At 46.6% G+C, this 22085-nt stretch overlaps 2 protein-coding genes across 4 annotated transcripts in view; both read left to right on the top strand.

The window, feature by feature from the left end:
• Nucleotides 1-3836, top strand: part of HYDIN (HYDIN axonemal central pair apparatus protein) — a 426739-nt gene extending 422903 nt beyond the window's left edge. The window contains exons 84-85 of the mRNA XM_061594057.1: nt 1051-1275; nt 2926-3836. Of these exons, the coding sequence (XP_061450041.1) occupies nt 1051-1275; nt 2926-3414 (714 nt within the window). The 3' untranslated portion in view covers nt 3415-3836. The remainder of the gene's footprint in view (nt 1-1050; nt 1276-2925) is intronic.
• Nucleotides 3837-5586: 1750 nt separating this feature from the next.
• VAC14 (VAC14 component of PIKFYVE complex) overlaps nt 5587-22085 on the top strand; it is a 160534-nt gene continuing 144035 nt past the window's right edge. The window contains exons 1-9 of one of the 3 annotated variants that reach the window (XM_061593755.1): nt 5587-5904; nt 7029-7179; nt 10439-10606; nt 11107-11169; nt 12658-12765; nt 13729-13838; nt 16472-16578; nt 19070-19204; nt 20246-20395. In XM_061593755.1, the coding sequence (XP_061449739.1) occupies nt 5801-5904; nt 7029-7179; nt 10439-10606; nt 11107-11169; nt 12658-12765; nt 13729-13838; nt 16472-16578; nt 19070-19204; nt 20246-20395 (1096 nt within the window). In that variant the 5' untranslated portion in view covers nt 5587-5800. The remainder of the gene's footprint in view (nt 5905-7028; nt 7180-10438; nt 10607-11106; nt 11170-12657; nt 12766-13728; nt 13839-16471; nt 16579-19069; nt 19205-20245; nt 20396-22085) is intronic. The other 2 variants (XM_061593754.1, XM_061593753.1) reach the window with 2 other exon arrangements.

Here is a 22085-nt window from a genome sequence, read left to right as displayed (position 1 = left end):
ACGCTGTTCAAACAAATATTTGTATTTCTGCTGGATTATAGCAATGAAAATACAAATAATTGCACTTCAGGGTTTGTGTTTTTTAATGAAACTTACTCTGGAACAAACTGAGCATGCTAAGTTACCAAGGTAACCAGAGGAAGTGGAATTTTGACCTTAAGAGAGCGTGGTCATTAGGACGCTGCATGATTGATCCTTTCCCTTCAGCGTGAATGGAAAATAGCGATTGGAAGGTAGAAAGTGTGAACCTTGCAAATCTAATGCAATGGCAAAAACTTTTGTCTTTAATATGAAGTTCAGCTCCTGTGTGAATCAGCCCACTGTCATGTGAAAATGAGCTCCTCTTAGGAAGGGAAATGTCCCTGCTGCTGCTTCCAATCTATCCTTCATTTCTCTCTGTCTCTCTCCCCCAGCCCCCGTTCTCCCTGACCTGACAGGCTTTAAAACACATTCTGGAGAGACCTCAGTCTGTGCCACACCGTGGCTTTGGCCTGGGTGGCTCCTCTGTTCTTGCCTTGGTGTCTCTCTGCCTACCTACCTGCCTATCCTCTTGCCCATTTCTTGCCAGCCAGCTGCCCTCCCAGTTTGCCACCCTTCTCATTTGTTTGTGTGCTGCTCAGTTGCCTCCAAGTAGATCTGACCCTGCTTCCTTGGCCTCTGCCCCCAACCCAGCCTCTAAGCTGTCAGGACTGTCCTCTTCTGCTCTTCCATCTGCTCACTTCTGTGCTACTGCCCAGTGCTGGCCACTGATGTGCCTCCCACAGGCTAAGGTCAGAAAAATGGACTGAGAGTGCTTAGCCTAGTTCCACAGACAGACAGTGCAGTAGAGTGAGGTTTTAGAACTCATCATTTACAGCAGGTGTGGGGAAACTTTGCTGAACATCTCCCATCATTCCTGGCCATTAGCCAAGTTTGCTGGGGCTGATGGGAGTTGTAGTTCAGCAACAACTGGAGGGCCAAAGGTTCCCCCCCCGAGGTACAGGGAAATCGCCCTTCTCTTTTTGACCAGTTGCTTGCTCTGCCTCCCCCTCCCTGGGCTCTTTTTGTTAGGGTGTTCTTGTGTTTGAGTTCCAACCAATGAGGCCTGGAGAAACGTGTGGCCGCCTGGCACTAAACAGCAATGAGCTGGGTTCCTTCCAATATGACCTGATCCTGAAAGCCACCCCAGCCCGGCCTGAGAAGTCCCTCTCCTTCTGCACCATGCTGGGCAGCAGCCAGGTCATCATCACCAAGTTCATCAACTACACCCGCCAGAAGGCCGAGTATGCCACCAAGGTGAGTCAGGTCCAAGGTGGAAGGCACAGATCTTTCCCTCACAGTCACCCTTCCCATCAACCTATTGCACTAGTTCAAGAAACCCCCACCCTTTGCGGCATCACAGCTATTGACAGAGGCCCTCCAGGAGGAACATGGTGCCCTGATGGGTGTGCAGCAGCAGGCAGTGCCGGGCGTTCTTCCTTACCTCATCATGGCCACGGGGCCAACGAGCTGCTGTTTCTCCATGCCTGCTGGAAAGTGGGTGGACATACCTCTGACAATAATTTATGCCAAGACAGACTGCTGGGCATTGAGCCATCTGCTTCAACTGGCAGTAGCTTTGCATTTATATTCAGTCTTTCCTCCAAAAAGCTTGAGGTAGCATGAAGGGTTATTTCTCACCCCAAATTTATTCTTGCAACCATCCTGTGAGGTAGGCTAGGCTGTAAGAGATAGTGGGGGGTGGATCAAAGGTCCCAAAACCGCGGTGGCACTCTGTGAAGCATTTACTGTACTGCTATGAGCTATGACCCTTCGCTGTTGTACCGCTCACTTCCAGCACAGACAATGGCGGGCAAGGCATGTCCATCAGGGCCACTGCTGCATTTCTCTGGGCTTGATCTCGAGTGCTGAAATCTGTGTTAGCCGGTGGTGGGTCCACACCCTGCTAATTCAGCCCAGACTGAATTTGGTAGCCAAATGGTGGTTTAGGTACATGGCTGGGGGTGGGAGTTCTCCAACAGACAGCCTTGACCATTCTTTCCTGAAGATGTGGGAAACTCTGTGAGTCTCCTCTCCCTTTTGTGAGCAAGAGGAAATCGCACAGGACGTAGAATATGTCTGAAGGTATGCAAGCCAGGCAAGGGAATGATGTGGGGCACTCATTTGATAATGGAGAAAGCAGGAGGAGGTCTTGTGTCAGATAAAATTCCTGAAGGTCTGACTGCTTATCCTGCTGTGGTGCATTGCTACCGACACATCCTTCTCCTCCATTCCGGTGAAGTAAAATCACTATCGCAGGCCCCATTCGTTTCATGGACCGTTCTGCCTCTCAGCCCTTGCAATTCAGGCCATGCTAGCGTTGAGAACCTAATCACCTGAGAGGGTTCAAGCGCCCCCTTCTAAACTTATCTTGTGAGTCCTAACAAAAATCTCCTCTAGGACAATTAGCTGCCACCAGGCTCCTAGTTGTCTATTTCTGTGCCCAAATTAGGGGTCCCTCCTAGATGGATGGATTGTGAGTTCAAGGTCTGCTCCTTCCATATATTTTTCAGAGTCTGCCAGGGTTGAAAAATCTCTAAGTACGTGTGGCCCTTCTCTTTCACATTCTCTCCTGTGAGATCCACATTGTTTGGAAATGCTCTGCAAGCATTCCGGCTTCTCAGTTAGGCAACTCTGTTCAGGGCAAAACAGGAAAAACAGATTGTGCTCCTCTGGGCTTTGTTATTGATTGCTCAGTTGCTCCAAGTGACAAAAACACTGCAGACAGTATTTTGCCTGAGAGAGAAACTAGCCACTGAGCCTGAGCATAAGAATGCAATCTAGTTTATTCTCCCTTATTGGAGTTTGTTCTTATCCACTGAACAAAAGTTTGGTCAACGACAGGTGTTGCCTTATCTGCTGCATGGTACGAATGCAGCAACAAGACCATGATTTGTCTCTCTCTAGATTGACTGCCCTGACTTCCATGTGGACAAAGTCATCAATGCACCTGCAGGATCTCAAGCAGGCACTGAGGTCAGCGTGGAAGTGACCTTTGAGCCTTGCCAACTGGGAGAATCAAGGGGCACTCTTGTCCTTTCCTCAGCCACCGGAGGCGACTACGTGATCCCTCTCTGTGGTACATCAGTCTCTCCCAAGCCACAGGGGCCGATTCAGATCAGAGCTGGCACCAGCACATCCATCCCCTTCAAGAATGTCTTCATGCAGCCCATGGCCTTCAGCTATATTGTGGAGAATGCAGCCTTCACAGTGAAGGCCACGGAGAATATTCGGGCTAAGAAATCTGCCACAATCACAGTCTCCTTCGAAGGCAACCCTAGTGGCACTAAAGCTCCCGTCACCAGCAAGCTGGTTGTCTCTTGCCCTCGGGCAGCTGGGCTGGGCTCGGGAATCTCCTGGGTTTATTATCTAAAGGGTGTCATGCCTGAGAAATGAACTGGTGGAGAGCCCCAGTGCTGTCTCTCTCATTCAAGCATTGCCATGATGGACAGATGGATGGATGGGCGGGCAGGCAGCGCATTTCTTGCATGAGTACTTGAGCCTTCATGACAAACAGTAGAAGGGAGAGTCAACAACCTCTCTGTACCCTTTGAAAGGACAGCAAAAAGCCCTCTGTGAATGTCCCAGGGGCAGTTATGGATGACTGTAAGATGTGTTCTACAGGGCTTGCACAGGCAAGATTTCTGTCCAAATAAACCAAGTGTCTTCTTATGTATGGAGGGCAGCACATGCCATATCAGGAGTCCCCTTCCAACCTTAAGGGTTTTCCAGAGAAAAGTCAATCTGCTGAGTGAGCGAGTGAAGGCAGCAGCATAAACTATCACCTGGAAATGTGCAGAATGAGCTCATGCCTTATATTCATGATCACAATATCTTGTCACATAAGATATTATTTTGGAATAAAGGTTATTAAACAAAACAAGAGGTGCTGGAAAGTGTGTCAGGACCAGGCTGTGGAAAGGATAGTGGGATCTGGTTGGGGGGAAAACAGGTCAAGATCCTTATTTCTTTATTTATCCCATTTAAATAAAACTCTAACCGGTGTACAACATAAGTCAAAACATCTTAAAACAGCAGATACAAAAAACAACTGATAAAATACAACTAACTGAACAAAACATCCTCTTTAGTATCAACATTGAATGTAAAATTAAGTACAAGATATACAAGAAAAAATCATAACAAACATAGTATACTAAACAAAATATTCCCTAGGCTTCAAGAAAAAAAAATCAAGTTAAAAAAAAGCTTATTTGTAAATATAATAAACAAAATCAGCTCCTTCTTAATTGCAACACGAACAGCCGGCCTAGCAGAATTTCATCTAACTACAGTTGAAAATAGATCTCATTTAGTTTGCTCAAACACCCCTTCCAGGATCAACACACACGTTCAAACATATCAGCATTCTAAACCAACACACGCAAGCTTACTATTTTAGCACACCTCCAGTCACAAGCACTCGCATACAGTAATTCAACCTCACATCCTAAAAACAGCACTCACATATCCATACCATGAGAACCTCTCACATCTACACATGTACCGCCAAATAGTGCACACACACACACTCTGAATAAAACATTCAGGCAGCCCCTCCCCTTTATATACCTGGAGCAGAAGAAAATATGGAAAGTTGTGGGCAAATGGCAACAGTTGCAGCAGCACACAGAATCCTTCCAAACACACACATCTGTCCATATGGCCTGGACAATGTTTGATGGCAATCATCAGCTGTCAGTTCTGTTCATGATGGGAAATGGGGAAGACATGTGTCACTGCTTTTAAACCCTCTGCACTGGCTGCCCATCCACTACTGAGCCAGGTTCAGGGTTTGCATTAACGTACAAAGCCCCGACCAACTCAGGTCCAGGGTATCTTAGGGACCACCTGAACCCTTATATCCCAGCTCGACCACTGCGATCTTCTGCAGGAGCGGCTCTGGCTGTCCTCGGAGTTGGCGAGGCCCGTTTAACATTGACAGGAAATTGAGTCTTCTATGTCATCGGCCCAGTTCTCTGGGATGCTCTGCCAGGAGAGTCAGCAGGCACCTTCTGTTTCAGCCTTTAAATGCCTGCTCAAAACCTTCCTGTTCCAGGTTTATGCAGGCAATTAAGAAAATGCTTCCCCCCCCAACAGTTGACCTTTGTTTTTATTGTATTTTTTATTTGTTATATACCGCTTTGGTATTTTTGAAATAAAATATACAAATATGTTTCGAAATAAAAAATAAATAAATGAATCCGCAAGCCAGGAAGGCCAGGCCTTTGGCCCATCTGGCACCCTGACACCGCCTTCCCTGACTGGCAGCCCCCTCTCCCAGGCGCGGGTGGCGGGTTGCGCGCTGCATCGGGGCACGCACGCTGCGGCAGGGCCCCCTCCCACCGCAAGGCCTTCACTCCCATCCAGCCGCCCGCCAGCCGGAGAGACGAGCCTGGGGCGGCGCCCCCAACAACGGGCCAGAAGACAAGCCGCTCGCCCTCACCGCCCGAGGCGCCTTTTTTGGGACGTCCTGCGACGTGCGGAGGGCGCCGCCCTGGATCCGCCCGCCCGCCCGAGGCGCTCGTGGAGAGAGACGCCCCTGACAGCGCCCCGCAGCTGCGCCTGAGAGAAATCAGCGAGGCTCTTGGCGACCAAGGAGCCCCGGGAGGGGCGGTGCGAAAAGCGAAAGCGGTAATCGCACGAAGGCTCACGTGACCGATTCAAGATGGCCGCCACGACCCGGTAGCGGAAGAGGGAAGCGCCGCTTCTGCTTTCGGCTGCAGCAGCCCTGCCCACCAGGCGCCTGACGGAGCGAGTCAAGTCGAACCGAGCAGGAGCGATGAACCCGGAGAAGGACTTCTCTCCGCTCACGCCGAGCATCGTGCGCGCCCTGAACGACAAGCTCTACGAGAAAAGGAAAGTGGCGGCGCTGGAGATCGAGAAGTGAGCGCAGCGGAGGGGAGTCAGGCGGCTCAGCTCATGTTGCCGGCTCTGGCCGGCAGCAGCCATCCTCCCCCTCCCGGGGGGGAATGGATCGGACGTGGGGCAGATGCTCGAGGGTGTCGCCGCGCTGCAGTCCTTTCCGCGGCCCTCCTCGCTGAAGCGTCGCCGCCAAGGGACCGAGGTGGATGTGGTCTTGGCCATCGTGGGGGTGGGGGCCGCCCTTACATTTGTATCTTAAGGAGATCTCCAGCGGCAGGACGGGGTCCCTTTGCTCTCCCCCAGAGGCCTTTTGTGTGTGTGTTGCCAGCAGAACAACACAAAGCATCTTGAGCCAAAAAAACACTGTTTAAGAGGCAGTAGAGTTTTTATGAGCGGTATAGGTTGGCCTCTTCCCTATGTTTACTGGGCAGAACACAATTTCTTGGGTATATTTGGGCCCCAGTGGTTTTCTGTTTCGAGGAGAAAAATGATAAGTAGTAGCTTGCTAAAATTTGGGCATATTGTACTGGTGACAGTTTGTGACAATGGCCCAGAAGTACAATCCTGCTATCTTTTCGGCGCCTTTTGAAGACTCCTCTTTCAACGAGCCTCTTAAATTGAGACCTATCCCAGTCTGTATCTGTGTCAGAATTGTTTAATGTTTTTTAATAGTGTTTTTAACCCTTTTTTAAAGTTGTTTTTTTAAAAATGTTTTTAATGCTGTTTTGTTTCAGTGTATTTTAAGATCTGTTTTTATGATGTTTTAAAGTGTTTTAGTGCTTTGTTTGCTGCCCTGGGCTCTCTCTGGGAAGAAGGGCGGGATACAAATTAAATAAATAAATTACACAGTAAAATGTGCCTGCGGCTGAAATTTGCCCCCAGAGTTTTTTTGCTGGGGTATATTTGAACCGCAGGTGCTTTTTGTTTCTAGAAGGAAAATGAAAAGCAGTAAGTAGGTTTGGGTAAAATGACAAGGTGAAATTTGTGACAATGTCCTGGAAGGGCATCCCTTCAGGTCTACTTATATCCAGATTGCACAATGAAAAGTGTACCGGGGTTCCAAATGTACCGCCAAAGTCAGCATGATTAGAGCCAGGCCATATAGACAGTGATGCATTGCTGAAGTCCCTTTTTCGTACTTTTAGGCTTGTGCGTGAATTTGTGGCTCAGAACAGCACGGCTCAGATTAAGCACGTGATTCAGATTCTCTCTCAGGAGTTTGCACTTTCGCAGCACCCACATAGTCGAAAAGGAGGGCTTATTGGTCTGGCAGCCTGCTCCATTGCCCTTGGGAAGGTAGGTATTGCTTTTGCCATACAGGAAGATGCAAACCCATGTTCTCTTTTGGTCATAATAGTGCATGGGAGAGGCTGCCTCTTCTAATCTCACATTTGCTCCAATGGGGGAAGGTGACAGGTGACTGTACAAAGAGTCTGGGGGCACATTTAGAAATCGAAGAAACTGTTGAAGGCCCAACAACATATTAATTTCAAAAAAGAAAATGTGGTGAAACAAGCAAAACACCTACACATCGCCAAAAGCAAACAAAACATACAAAAAGCAGGACCCCCTCAAAACAGGCAACCCCTTCCAACTAACTGATTCCCCCCCACCTAAATTTTAAAAAACTGGCAGGGGAAGGGGATGTGTGTGTGTGTGATGGCACTATGGTTTGAGTTGAGTTGATTCGAGTTCACTTTTCTGAAAAAAAAGTAATACATAGATTTGTTGCTGCTGCTGCTGCTATGTTCCTTCACCTTCAAGTCAATTTTGACTCATGGCGACCCTATGAATCAGTGACCTCCAAGAGCATCTGCCATGAACCACCCTGTTCAGATCTTGTAAGTTCAGGTCTGTGGCTTCCTTTATGGAATCAATCCATCTCTTGTTTGGCCTTCCTCTTTTTCTACTCCCTTCAGTTTTTTCCATCATGATGGTCTTTTCTAGTGAATCATGTCTTCTCATGATGTGTCCGAAGTATGATAACCTCAGTTTCATCATTTTAGCTTCTAGGAATAGTTCTGGTTTAATTTGTTCTAACACCCAATTATTTGTCTTTTTCTGCAGTACATGGTATGCACAAAGCTCTCCTCCAACACCACATTTCAAATGAGTTGATTTTTCTCTTACCCCCTTTTTTCACTGTCCAACTTTCACATCCATCCATAGAGATCGGGAATACCATGGTCTGAATGATCCTGACTTTGGTGTTCAGTGATACATCTTTGCAATTGAGGACCTTTTCTAGTTCTCTCACAGCTGCTCTCCCCAGTCCTAGCCTTCTTCTGATTTCTTGACTATTGTCTCCATTTTGGTTAATGTTTTTGTTTTTATTGTTTTTAATTGCTGTAAACCGCCCAGAATGCTTCGGCTATGGGGCAGTATATAAATGTAATAAATAAATAAATAAACAATGACTGTTTGATAATCCTTGACAAGTTCAATGTCCTCATTGTCAACTGTGAAGTTACATAAATCTTCTGTTGTCATTACTTTAGTCTTCTTGACGTTCAGCTGTAGTCCTGCTTTTGTGCTTTCCTCTTTAACTTTCATCAGCATTCATTTCAAATCATTACTGGTTTCTGCTAAGAGTATGGTATTGTCTGCATATCTTCAATTATTGATATTTCTCCCTTCAATTTTCATATCTCTTTCATCTTGGTCCAATCCTGCTTCCGTATGATATGTTCTGCGTATGGATTAAACAAATAGGGTGATAAAATACACCCCTGCCTCACACCCTTTCCGATGGGGAACCAATCGGTTTCTCCATATTCTGTCCTTACAGTAGCCTCTTGTCCAGAGTATAGGTTGCGCATCATGATAGTCAGATGCTGTGGCACCCCCATTTCTTTTAAAGGATTCCATAGTTTTTCATGATCTATACAATCAAAGGCTTTGCTGTAATCTATAAAGCACAGGATGATTTCCTTCTGAAATTCCTTGGTCCATTCTATTGTCCAACGCATGTTTGCAATATGGTATCTGGGGCCTTTTCCCTTTCTAAATCCAGCTTGGACATCTGGCATTTCTCACTCCACATATGGTAAGTGTCATGGCCTTGTACCCCCACGGGATCAGGTACATGCTGCAGACCCAATCACCCCACCTTGGGCAATTGATCCGGAACCCAATTTCCCTCCTTGCCAAGGCTGTGCAAATCAACACCGACCCTGCAAGGTAGACGATAGGCTGCCACCACCCCTTCAACTGGTTCCACTCTGAGTTAGGGGAAACCCAGAGCCCAGATATAGGTAAACCAAGGATTCCTAAAGACAAGAGCCAAACAGGCACTCCTTGTCCAGAAGCCTCTGGTAAAGCCAAAATACACTCTTTTGGTAATTGTAGTCAGTGGTCAAGGTGCTGGATTTAGAACCAAATTGGTCCCCCTCAGTGAACACACAAAGTAATACGAAGTAGCTTTATTAATAAAATATAGGTGCACAGTTAACAGCAGCAAAACAATTCCTCAAAACCACACCCAGCCAGGGGTTCAGGTAAAACATAAGAGTTCAGACACAACAGAAAAATAACAAACTAACTGACCTATTCTACTTACTGAAGAGGTAGTTGTTACAAATCTCATCTCTCCTCAGAGAGACATCATCAGGATAGTAAAAGGCAATGGAACCCCACTCAGGTAACCACCCAGGTAGATGGAAACTAGGGGAACATCCAGGGGAATAAAGGCTATGGGTCTCAACTCCTATACTTAAGGAAAAAAACCCAGCAACAGTTCATAATGATTCAGCCAATCAGGGCTTTCTGATGAAGTAATATTCCCAAAGCTGCTTCACTTTTTGCGCCTTGGCAGCCTCCCTCCCTTCCTGATCTCAAACCTTCTCAGGCCCGTACGGCCTTGAGTACCAGGCTCTCACCAGATAACAGAAATAACCAGGTTCTGCTCTTCAGGCCTCCTAATTAGTTGTAGCTAAGAAACGAAACTCAAAGTTTTCCACTCACACAAAGGCCCATCTCCTCCCAAGATGAAATCCCCACAATTCTCTGCATCTGAGCCATATTACAAGAAAACCAGGTTAATAAAATTACAATTTCTTGACAGTAAGAGCCTTTGTTGTAGAATCATGAGCATTACTTTACTTGTGTGGGATATTATGGCAATCGTTCGATAATTACTGCATTCCCTGGGATCCCCTTTCTTTGGAATTGGGATATATATTGAAAGCTTCCAGTCTGTGGGCCATTGTTTAGTTTTCCATATTTGTTGACATATTTTTGTCAAAACTTGGTCAGATTCAGTCTCAGTAGCTTGTAGCCACTCTATTGGTATGCCATCTATTCCTGGTGATTTGTTTCTTCCAAGCATTTTAAGAGCAGCTTTCATCTCACATTCTAAAATTTCTGGTTCTTCATCATACGATTCCTCCATAGATTAATAGATTGATTGATTGATTAAATGCTGATGATGGTGCCTAGGCACTCCGGTCTCAGCCAGGGTGACTGGCTCTCTTCCAAGCCTCCCCTGTGTTTCTCTCTGGTTTGGTCACCCCTCAAGCATATTGCTTTTTTCTTCCTCATCTGCTTTGATTGCCAGGACTCTGGGCTGTACCTGAAGGAGCTCATTGAGCCGGTGCTGACGTGCTTCAGTGATGCTGACAGCCGCTTGCGGTACTACGCCTGTGAGGCACTGTACAACATTGTGAAGGTGGCCAGGGGCTCCGTCCTCCCACACTTCAAAGTGTTGTTTGATGGCCTGAGCAAGGTAATGGGTTTTCTTGGCAGGTCAAGGGCGTCTCCCACTCTTGCCGTGCAGATTCCTGCTCTGGGGCTCTTTGGGAGTGTGGCTGCTGATTTCAGGCAGTGGGCTGAGAAGGAGGAACACAGAGCTCCACAAGCATCCCCTAGAGGAAAATATTTTTGCTCCAGTTTGTTCCCCTAAAATTAACATGGTTCCACAAGTGCTCTAGGCACCCTGTGAAGAGTCTGGCCCAGTGCCATGGATGCGTTTACCAGGTCGCTCGTGATAACTGTAGCTTTTCATGTATTGAGCACCCTTGCCAGCATAAGGTGGGGGCAGTGGGCCTGCAGTGGCCTTGCACACCTAAGTGTCTGTGGAGCTCAGTTTGATGTCAGACAGGAGCCTCACCCCTGACCCATTGCAGGGCGTCAATAGCCAACCAAATATAGTGGGCCCTGGTTTAGTCACTACTAATGTCTTATGCACTTGGCTTAGTCAAAGTACATGCTCTCTCTTTTCCTTAGCTTGCTGCAGATCCAGACCCAAATGTAAAAAGTGGCTCTGAACTCCTGGACCGGCTTCTGAAGGTACCTCCTATCCTGCTGACTGCAGCTGATTTGTGTAGTAAGGATAGATGACAGATGGAGGGGTACATACTTCCTGCATGCCCATGAGTCACTTTCTAGAGCCAAGATCAAAGGGGACTAGCTTGTTCTCACAATCTTCTGAGATTGGTTGTCCCCAGAGAAACAAGCAGAATTAAATGGAAGTATTGTAATAGTCATGACTTCAACTAAATTCATCAACTGAGTAAAAACACAGAACGCAATAAATTGCTAAAATTTTTAGGTTCAGCAAACAACTACTATGCCTTAAGCAGTTCTGGTCATGAAACTTCTTAGAGAGAGGCAACCCAGGACTTAATCCTTTAACCCCAGGACCCGTGACCTTAACAGCAGCAACAAATTAATATTATTAATAATATTAATCTACACACCCTTCACCAGTAGGTCCTAGGCAGGTTAGAACAATTTAAAATTCAATATTAAAAACAGTTAAAACAAATTTACAGTCACAGGATCAGGGTGGGCCCTGAAAAACCACGTCTCAGGTGTCAAAGGATACTGTCGGCTGACTGGGAACGCAGCGTTATCTCCCATGTAGTGTGGGTTTATTCTTTTGAAACCAAATGGGACTGCATTTAATTTAGTTGGCAACCTTTTACTTTCCTATACATATGAAAGTAAGTTAACCGTAGTGCCATTGGGTTTCAAAAGAGGAGATAATTTCAATGGGAAAATTAAGAAAGCTGAATCTCTACAGAATGCTTGGAAGTGGGGGATGTGGAGGGTGTGAAGGAATTAACTATTTCCCTCATACAAATGCTGGGAAGTATATACATTTCCACTGGAATATGAAGCCAGTGCTGGCAACCCCTGGGTGTTCAGCCAGCAGTGACAACTCTGTTTGGAAAAGGCTGAACAAGTAGCCCTCCAAGCACCACAATGCCTCGGATTCAGAGAGTTGGCATGGAACTAACGTAGCCTTCGCCAGCCTGGTGTATTCCAGATGTTTTGGATTATAACTTGCAACAGCTATGTTGGCTAGGGCTGAGGGGAGTTAAGAACATAAGAAGAACCTGCTGGATCAGGCCAGTGGCCCATCTAGTCCAGCATCCTCTTCTCACAGTGGCCAACCAGACGCCCATGGGAAACTCTCTAGCCAGGACCTGAGTGAAAACAGCACTCTCCCCACCTGCTGCTTCTGGCAACTGGCAACTGCTTCTGACTATGACGGCACAGCACAGCCTTCATAGCTAGCAGCCACTGATAGCCCTGTCCTCCATGAATTTGTGTAATCTTCTTTTAAAAGCCATCCAAGTTGGTGCCCATCACTGCGTTTTGTGGGAGTGAACTCCATAGGTTAACTAATGTATAGAAACCGCTAGGTTGGCAATGGTTAAACTAATGCATGATTAAAAGTGGGTTTTTTCTTTTTAGAGCAGTGTAGTGGTGCTTGGTTTTATATGTAGGGTTCAAACACTGATGGGATTTTCATTGGTTCTGACGTTCTAGGACATTGTGACAGAAAGCAACAAATTTGACCTGGTGAGCTTCATTCCACTGCTGCGTGAGAGAATCTACTCCAACAACCAGTATGCTCGTCAGTTTATCATTTCCTGGGTAAGTGTTTTTGGTCTGAGGTTGGGATCTGTTTCTGTGGTATTCTCAAGTGAGCAATGTATTTTATAATTGTCAGCTTGAATGTTCTCTGATGTTGTGGAATGAATGATTGTATAAACAGCAGCACGGCTGTGTTTTTACTATCTGCTTAGGAAGAAGCCAGAGCCACTCCATATATTGTAGATATGCCAGTGATGACTCTGTTAGAAGCAGTTGATGACAGATGAGCTGGCGATTGTTGTTAGAAAGGCTTACTTGGCTATTGTTTGCGGTTTGTATGCAAAGAGAAAGCCTCTGGCTTTCCGGTGCCTTCCTTTCAAGCAGTTTTGCACGTTTAGGAAAGGTTCTTGATCTGATCACCTGTGTGCCATGGCTGCATGAAACGGTCTACAGTTGTGGAATTCCTTACCAGTGAAGACTTGCTAGTGCTGGAGATTTCAACTCTGTCCTGTATGAGGTGCCATTAGTGGCCTTAAATTAACTCTTAGCGTGGGGAAGGCTGCTTGTGCCTTTTTAATCTCAAATGTGTTTGATCTCAAATGTTTTAATCTGGAGCTGGCTAAAAATCTAAATAATTAGTATGACAAATATTCCATGTGCCTCAACGAGGCAAAATGCCATATAGACTTCTGGGGCCCTTATGGTGACTTCTTGTACCTCTTACAGGACCACACGTAATCCAGATTTTTTCAGAGCAAAATAATAGAATTCAAGGAATCAGTCCATCTCATTTAGACAGTGACTTGCTAAAGACCAGCCAGTCTGGTTGAGGGTTGTCCCTGAAATGATGCGTTCCCCACTCACTCACTCCCAATGCAAGCTACTACTAGGACTAGAAAAATTCCATTGGTTAACTACTTACTAATATGGTTCTGGTCTAAATTTGTGCCTGTTTCTTGCCACTGCTCTTTTGTATCTTCTCTTGTTTTGTCTGTCTTTCCCCCCTCCCCCTCCCCGAGTTAGATCTTGGTGCTAGAATCTGTTCCTGATATTAACCTTCTGGATTACCTGCCAGAGATTTTAGATGGACTCTTCCAGGTCCTGGGTGATAACAGCAAGGAGATCCGTAAAATGTGAGTGCGGAGATGGATCTGAGGATAATTGTGTGGCAGTCAATATGCAGACTTCATTCCCCTGTTATCAAGGCAAAGCTCCATGAGTGAGATCATCATTCCATTCTGCCTCAGCCAAGTGGGAGCTCTAAAGGAGGAGACAGCAGCTTCAGCTGGAACAAGCAGCAGAAGAGGGCTGTAGCTTCCTGTTGGGGCATCTGGTTGGCCACTTTGGGAAACAGCATATAGTAGCTTCAATTGGCTGACTAAACAAACAAAGAAGCCCCAAGAAGGGGGAAAATACCTAGAAAAATGCATACAGGCAATTTACAGTGCCTTGCAAACAGGGCTGTGGAGTCGGAAGCAATTTTGGGTCAAGTTGGAGTCAGTAGGAATGTACCAACTCTGCCTCCAGATTCAAAATAAATTTTGATTGACATATTTTTTAAAATATAAATTCAAAATGTCAAAGAAGCTTCCCATGAAATCAGCTGTAGTTGAGCATTTCACCATAACTCAAGATGGAAAACATTTTGTGTGTCAGTGTATGACACAGGACCCAGATGAAGACAAATGCTGTGATGCCAAGATCAGCGCATATTCAGGCAGCAATAAAAATGCTCCTACGAGAGCTTCCAATTTAAAAAGACACTTCCAGCCCTTTCCAGGGCTGTGGAGTTGGAAGCAATTTTGGGTGGAGTCGGAGTCGGACAGTAGAAAAATAGAGGAGTCAGAGTCGAAGGTTTGGCGTACCGACTCCACAGCCCTGCTTGCAAAAGTAATCAGACCCCTGACCAATGCTCTCATATTACAAATGGTACTTGTAATTCCATTCCGTATGATATTTTATTTTGAAACACTGGAACTCAATTATTGTAAGGTGACATTGGTTTTATGTTGGGAAATGTTTGTATGAAACATAAAAAACTGAAAAATATGGCTTGCATAAGTATTCAACCCCTGTGGTGTGGATGCTCCCAGTTTACACAGAAATTGGAAGACATTGCCCTATTGACACAATTACACAATTGGCCTCCACCTGTGAACCATTAAAGTTGCTGTCACATTGTCAGTATAAAACCCCCACTGTTGAAGGATCATTGATTAGGCTGTGGATCTGAAGGAAAATGAAGACCAAAGAGCATTCTATAGAAGTGAGAGATAATGTAATACAAATGCATAGATTAGGAAAAGGGTACAAAATAATATCCAAGTGTTTGAATACCCCAGTGGGCACAGTTGGATCAATAATCAGGAAGTGGAAGCTGCATCTCACCACCCAGGCACTGCCAAGAAAACGCCATCCCTCAAAACTCAGCGCTCAAACAAGAAGGAGACTTGTGAGAGAAGCCACAGAGAGGCCAACAATCACTTGGAAGGAGCTACAGAGTTCAGTGGCTGGGAGTGGCGTAACGGTGCACCAGTCAATCATATCAAGAGCTCTGCATAACCCTGGCCTGTATGGGAGGGTGGCAAGAAAGAAGACGTTACTCAAACAGTACCATCTGAAAGCACGTCTGGAGTTTGCCAGAAAGCATGAGAGTGCCCCAGCTGTGATGTGGGAAAAGGTTTTGTGGTCAGATGAGACCAAGATAGGCTTTTGGCCAAAACTCAAAGCACTATGTGTGGCGCAAACCTAACACCCATGCCTCAGGACACACCATCCCTACAGTGAAGTATGGTGTTGGCAGCATCATGCTGTGGGGATGCTTCTCATCAACAGGGACTGGGCATCTTGTTAAAATCGAAGGAAGAATAGAGCAAAATACAGAGAAATACTGCGAGAGAACCTGCTTCAGTCCACTCAAAAACTGGAGCTTGGGAGGAAATTCCCTTTTCAGCAGGACAATGATCCCAAGCGCAAGGCCAAAGCAACATCGGAGTGGCTCAAGAACAAAATGGCGAATGTCCTACAGTGGCCCAGTCAAAGTCCTGATCTCAATCGCAATGAGAATCTGTGACGCTCTTTGAAAATTGTGATCCACAAGCAACATCCAACCAACCTGAACAACCTCGAGCGAATCTGCCAAGAAGGACCAAAATCAGACACTGTGCAAAGCTGGTGCATACCTATCCCAAAAGACTTAAAGCTGTTAGTGCAGCGAAAGGTGGCTCTACCAAATATTCATGTGTGGGGACTGAATACTTATGCAAGCAACATTTTTCAGTTTTTAATGTTTCTTACAAACATTTCCCAACATTTCCTGATTACTTTTGCAAGGCACTGTATATGCACATTGTTTGTTTTAAGCTTGTTTCTTAATTTCCTGTCATTCAAAGTAGTCAGCAAGAGTTCTCTTCCTCTAAGGGCTGTTATGTGACAGTGTCTTGCTAGAAAACCAAGTTTCTAGGCTTGAATTTGTGCTGTATACGTTGCAGGCATGTTACTGTCCTCCATCAGTATGCGTATTGAGCGGGGGTTGGACTCAATGGCCTTATAGGCCCCTTCCAACTCTATGATTCTATGAGTAGGATGAGTGAAAATCTGCTTCCACTCACAGCTGGATTTCTTGCCTGTAGGGGAAGGCCTGCCCATTCAGTGATGATAGGGTAGCCATAAGTTGGGATCGACTTGAAGGCAGTCCATTTCCATTTTTTTCTATAGAAAAAGGAGGATCTCTGTGAACCTTGTGCCTCTTTTTCCTTGCATGCAGGTGTGAAGTGGCACTTGGGGAATTTCTTAAAGAGATCAAGAAGAACCCTTCCAGTGTCAAGTTCGCTGAAATGGCCAACATCTTGGTGATTCACTGTCAGGCTTCTGGTGAGTTTGTATTGATTCACCACAGCAACTATATTTCTTTCTTTCTTTCTTTCTTTCTTTCTTTCTTTCTTTCTTTCTTTCTTTCTTTCTTTCTTTCTTTCTTTCTTTCTTTCTTTCTTTCTTTCTTTCTTTCTTTCTTTCTTTCTTTCTTTCTTTCTTTATTGAACTTGCAGCCCACCTTTACTGAATAATCCTAAGGTAGGTTCCAAAACTATCACAATTAAAACAAGTGCAATTTACATTAAAATCCTAAAAATAAAAAAAACCTCACAAAACAGCCAACAACAAAATAACAAAACACAAGCACAGCACAGCGGTGGAGGAGGAGGAGGAGGGAAGAAGACTTCCAGTCAGCCAAGGGCCTCCCGGTTGAAGAGGTGGCTTCTCACCAGTGGCTGCAAAGCATACAGTGATGACTCCAGACATACTTCAGAAGGCAGGACGTTCCATAACCTGGGGGCTATCACAGAGATGGCCCTCTCATGCGCCACTACAGAGGGTGTTGAGTGATCTGGATGTTGCTTGAGTGTGGATGACTGCAGCTAAGTTATCGCAGGAAGGGCCATTGCTGGCGAACCAGCAAGAGCTGGACAAAGGCACTAGCCACCAAGGCCACCTGGTCCTCCAGTGAATTAGACGGATCAAGGAGTGTACCCCAAGCTTCCAGGGAAGTGCAGCTCCGTGCAGAACCACCCATCTCCCTATCAGGACTTGAGAACCTGCAGTGCAAGGTACTTCCATCTTGTCTGGATTCAATTTCAACTTACTGATCCACATCCAGCCCATTACTACTGTCAGCTCATGACCAATCACCCGAACTGCCCGTACTGATTCTGATGGAATGGAGAAATGATGCTGGGTGTCGTCAGTGCAATGAAGGCACCTTACTCCATATCACCCGATGACCTCTCCCAGTAGTTTTGTATAGAAGTTAAATGGCATGGGGACAGGATCTGCCCCGGGGACCCCCACAGGTTGTCTACCAAGGCACCAAGTGATAGTGCCCCATCTCTCACTGAAACTGGCCTTGGAGATGGCTGTGGAATTGCTGTAACATGGTGCCCCCAACTCCTGTACCCGGAAGCTGCTCCAGGAAGATACTGTGGTCGATAGTATCAAAAGCTGCTAAGAGGCCAAGGAGAATTGCACTCCCCATCTCTTCCCTGACAAAGTTAATCAGCCAGCAGTTTCAGTGTTGTATCTGGGCCTGAATATGGATGGAAATGGGTCCAGATAACCCATTTCCTCCAAGGATGGCTATAGTTAAAGCACCACCCTCTTGCCCCCAAAGGGGGTATTGGTGACTGGGCAAAACTTTTTAAGCACTTCTGGGTCCAGTGAGGTCCTCATGAGAAGTGGATCCCCCTCTGCCTCCTCACCCTGACACATGCCATTCACCACTCCCCAGGCCCCTCCAGCCACGCCCCTTTGGCTAGCTTTTATGATGGGCAAGACTTGAGATGGCCTAACTAGAGCTTCCATCTCCTTCTCCCCTCTCCCCTCAAACCTGGCCCTCAGCATCTTTACTCTGTTTGAGGGAATGCCTCCTCTCATAGAGAGCAGCCTGGCAACTGAGATATCCAGGTGAGGCCCACTTGGTTGTGCTTCAGCCTGCTGAAATACGTAGGGTGGCACCCAGGGGAGAGCATTTAAATACTGCTGCCCATATCAATCTCAAGGCAGTTTACAACCTTAAAAGTCAATCAACAAACAAAACTTAGAATGAATAAAAACACACTACAATAAATATAAATTAAAATGCAACCATAAGTTCTCAAGGTCAAGTCAGTCAATAATTCTCAAATGGTCCAGTGTGAAGAAATGTGTTTTCAGGAGCAAGCTGGGCACCACAACAGAACAGGCTCTCCTCTGGGTGCCACCCGATGGGGGGCCAAGGGGTGGGGAGTTGGAGAGGCACAGTGTCCTCGCCGTGCAGACTGGGTTCCTCTCTCCTGGGCTGGGGAGGGATCTCTCCTTCACTCCAGCAGGGACCATTTTTGGAAGCCAGGATGCTGGATGTGTCTGTGTGTCCCCACGCCATGCCTGCTGTTGGCTCCAGCCATGCAGCCCTTGTGTGTCCATCTCTTGCTGCATATGGCCCGGGGTTCACCCCCCTCCGAAAAGGTTATCCAATCCTGTTTTATGGGCTGGATTTCTGCCCAAATGTTTTGTGTACAATTTTGTATGTTTTGCTATGCAAATTAAGTATATTTATATGCACACAGCTTCCAATTTCAGTTTCAGAAGTTGAGATTTCATAATTTTCATGCACAAGCAACAATTAGATGCTAGCAACAAATGGTGACCTGTTAGTTTCCCCTCTAGATCTCTTGGCAGCCACTTAGCAACAGACCACCTTGGGTGGTGTGCTTGTTGGGTGCAGCTGAAGAGGGGAGGGGGCAATAACCGCCACTTGGTTTTCATAGGAAGAACTTGGGCTGGGCTCTGTGTCCCAGGCCTCTTGCTCACCCTCCTTTGTCTCCGACTGCAGATGACCTGATCCAGCTGACGGCCATGTGCTGGATGCGTGAATTCATCCAGCTGGCTGGGCGGGCAATGTTGCCCTATTCCTCGGGGATCCTGACAGCTGTCCTGCCATGCCTCTCCTATGACGACCGGAAGAAGAGTATCCTTACTGCAGAGGTTGATCTCCTCCCCCTCCCTTGCAAACGTCCATCAGGGCCCAGCAGGAAGAAGGGGGAAGGGGTGGACTCCGTTGCCAGCTCAGGATCTGCAGTTGGAGGGTTTTGCTGCTGGTGGTGCTTTTGTGTGAGCTTGTGGGGGCCTTTGCAGTTTGTGATGGCTCATTCAGAAAGGTTGGAGGGGAAGTGATGAGGGCCCAGTCAGGTGGACCCTCAGAAGTTGGGAGGTTCATGTGTGGCGACAGTGATGGGAACACACAGATCCAGCAAGGGAGGGGGCAGCCCCATCAACAGCTCCGCTTCCTTTGCTTTCGCATCAGAGCAACTCCTCAATTACTTGCCGAGGGATGTGGAAGCAAAGGGCTGGATTCTGTACAAGAGCTATCTTCAGCTACATGGAGGAGAGGTTGCAACATTTGTGCTTTTTAATTTAGAGGAGGCAAGTAAGAGGCGACATGCTGAAGATGTATTATGCATGGCTGGAAGGTGGTTTTCTCCCTCCCAACACAAGACCTCGATGACATCCTTGAAGCTGCATGTTAGAAGATGCAGGACAGACCAAAGAAAGCGCAGAGTCAAGCTGGGGAGCCGCTCCCAGAGGAGGCAGTGATGGCCACCAACGTGGGTGGCTTTAAGAGAGGATTAGACACATTCATGGAGGAGGAAAAGGCTGCTAGCCACAGTGGCTATGCTTTGCCTCCGCTTTCGGAGGCAGTATGCCTTTGAAACACCACTTGCTGGAAATTTCAAGTGGAGAGAGTGCTGCTGCATTCATGCCCTGCTTTTGGACTTCTCTTTGGGGCATCTGATTGGCACAGGGAGAGCAGGATGCTGACTAGATGGGACCCCTTTGCCCTGATCCAGCAGCCTCCCAGATCAGACGTTATGGCTTTGGAGCCTTTGGTCTCCTGTGGAAGATCTTGAGACTTGACTTCTGTTCTAGGGCCTGTCCTGTGCAACCCTGCTAAAAATGTGGTTGGGCACTTGACTTATGGGTGATCGTTCCTTATATCAGTGGGGCTCAGGCATCAAAGAGGTGGCCAATGTGTGCAACCAGAGCCTGATGAAGCTGGTCACACCGGAAGATGATGAGGCCGATGAGAACAAGCTGCCCGTAACGGCCCCTCGTATGGAGGGTGATCCAGATGAATCCAAGCAGGAGGTGGCTTCCAGTGGTGAGTCCTGTTTTCCAAAGCAAACTTTAATTCTGGCTAGCTTTTTGTACAACCGTTATTTGTGGAAATAAATAACTGCCAGCCTTAGGCTATTTGTTGTCAGCTAACGCTGCAGTGTGAGCACTTTTGTTGCCTGTGTGCAAAGACATTCCTAAGAGGATTGTGGAAGAGGCGGATTCAGCGAGGTTTTCCTTTTGGAGTGGGGGAGGGGAGACCTCCCTGGAGGGGGAGGTGCATTTCCACTTGGTATTCCTGCCTGGGCTCACAGGAGGCACTCCCTGCCCCCCCTAGCCTTGCCGTTTGTCCTGCCTTACACTTAGTGGGGTGTGTGTGTTACATTGAGGCTTGATTGCAACCACTCTCAGTATCGACAGAAGTGTTCCTGCTTTCTCACTCTTGGGGTTTGGATGTTCCTTCCCATACAGCTCCAGGAAATGTTGCAGAAATGATTGTCATATTTAGAAAATGCTTTAAAATTTACCAAATGCTATATAAAGATAGTTTAAAGCACGTAGATCTAGAAATGGGCAGTGTCAGGTGCAGGAATGCTCAATGTTTTGTTTCGTTTCCCTTTATTGAAGAACTTAAGGCGAGCATGATTCATAGAGCAAACGACAGGTTATGCAATAGTCTATGTTTAAGCCAAGCATCTCTCGGCATGGCTGCGCTAGCAGAGACGTTGTTGCAGCAATTGGACACATCCCCTTAAATAAGATGAAGGTGGGCGCTTTACTTGTTTGGGAACGGGCAAGTAAGCAGGCACTCCTGTGGGGAGGCCATAGCACAGGCTCAGCCTGTTTGTGTCTGCACCTCCTGTGGTGTGTCCTTGGTGACAGAAGTGGGGATGTCTCTGCCAGCTCATCTGCTGGCTCCTCCTCTGCCCTGCCTCCCGCTCACTTGGCATCTCTTCACCAGCAGGTGGTTTGGGGGGGACTGAAAGAACTGGGCATGTTTTGCCCGAGAAGAGAGAAGGAATGATAACACTGTTCAAGTACATGAAAGGCTACCACACAGAAGAGGACCAGGATCTCCTTTTAATCATCCCAGAGTCCAGGACATGGAATAATGGGCTCAAGCCAGATTTTGGCTGAGCATCAGGAAAAACATCCTAACTGTCAGAGCAGTGCGACAATGGAGGGAAGGTGGTGGCTCTCCCAACACAGGAGGCCTTCAAGAGGCAGCTGGACAGCCACCTGTCGGGTATGCTTTAAGTAGGATTCCTGCATTGAGCAGGGGGTTGGACTGGATGGCCTTATGGGCCCCTTCCAACTCTACGATTCTATTATTCTATTTAGCATGTTTATTTCACTAGTATTTAGTAAGCAAAGCTAAATGTTTGGATTGTAAAAAAATATTTTTACGTTACGATTTCTATGGTTGAATACAGTTTGAATAGTTCACAAAGTAATAAAAAATACTGTATCTGTAATTGGCACCCATTCATTGATACTAAAGAACTTATGAAAACAGTGTTTCAGCCCACTTCACTGGCTCCAATGGCCAGCACTAGCGCACCCCCCCCCCCAGCACCACCTTCTAGAATTGGCCAGATGAGTAGGAGCAGAACCGTGGGGAAACAATGTCCCCAACCAAGTCTATCCAGAAGCATACCTTAAGTGGTGGCATTGAAAGCCATCATCTGGTGCAGGGACTGTTTATTTATTTATTACATTTATAGCCCACTTTTTTT

Source organism: Rhineura floridana, chromosome 13 (assembly GCF_030035675.1).
Source record: "Rhineura floridana isolate rRhiFlo1 chromosome 13, rRhiFlo1.hap2, whole genome shotgun sequence".
Taxonomy (NCBI): Eukaryota; Metazoa; Chordata; class Lepidosauria; order Squamata; family Rhineuridae; genus Rhineura; species Rhineura floridana.
Note: the sequence above shows the minus strand (reverse complement) of the source record. Positions and strands in the feature narration are given on the sequence as shown.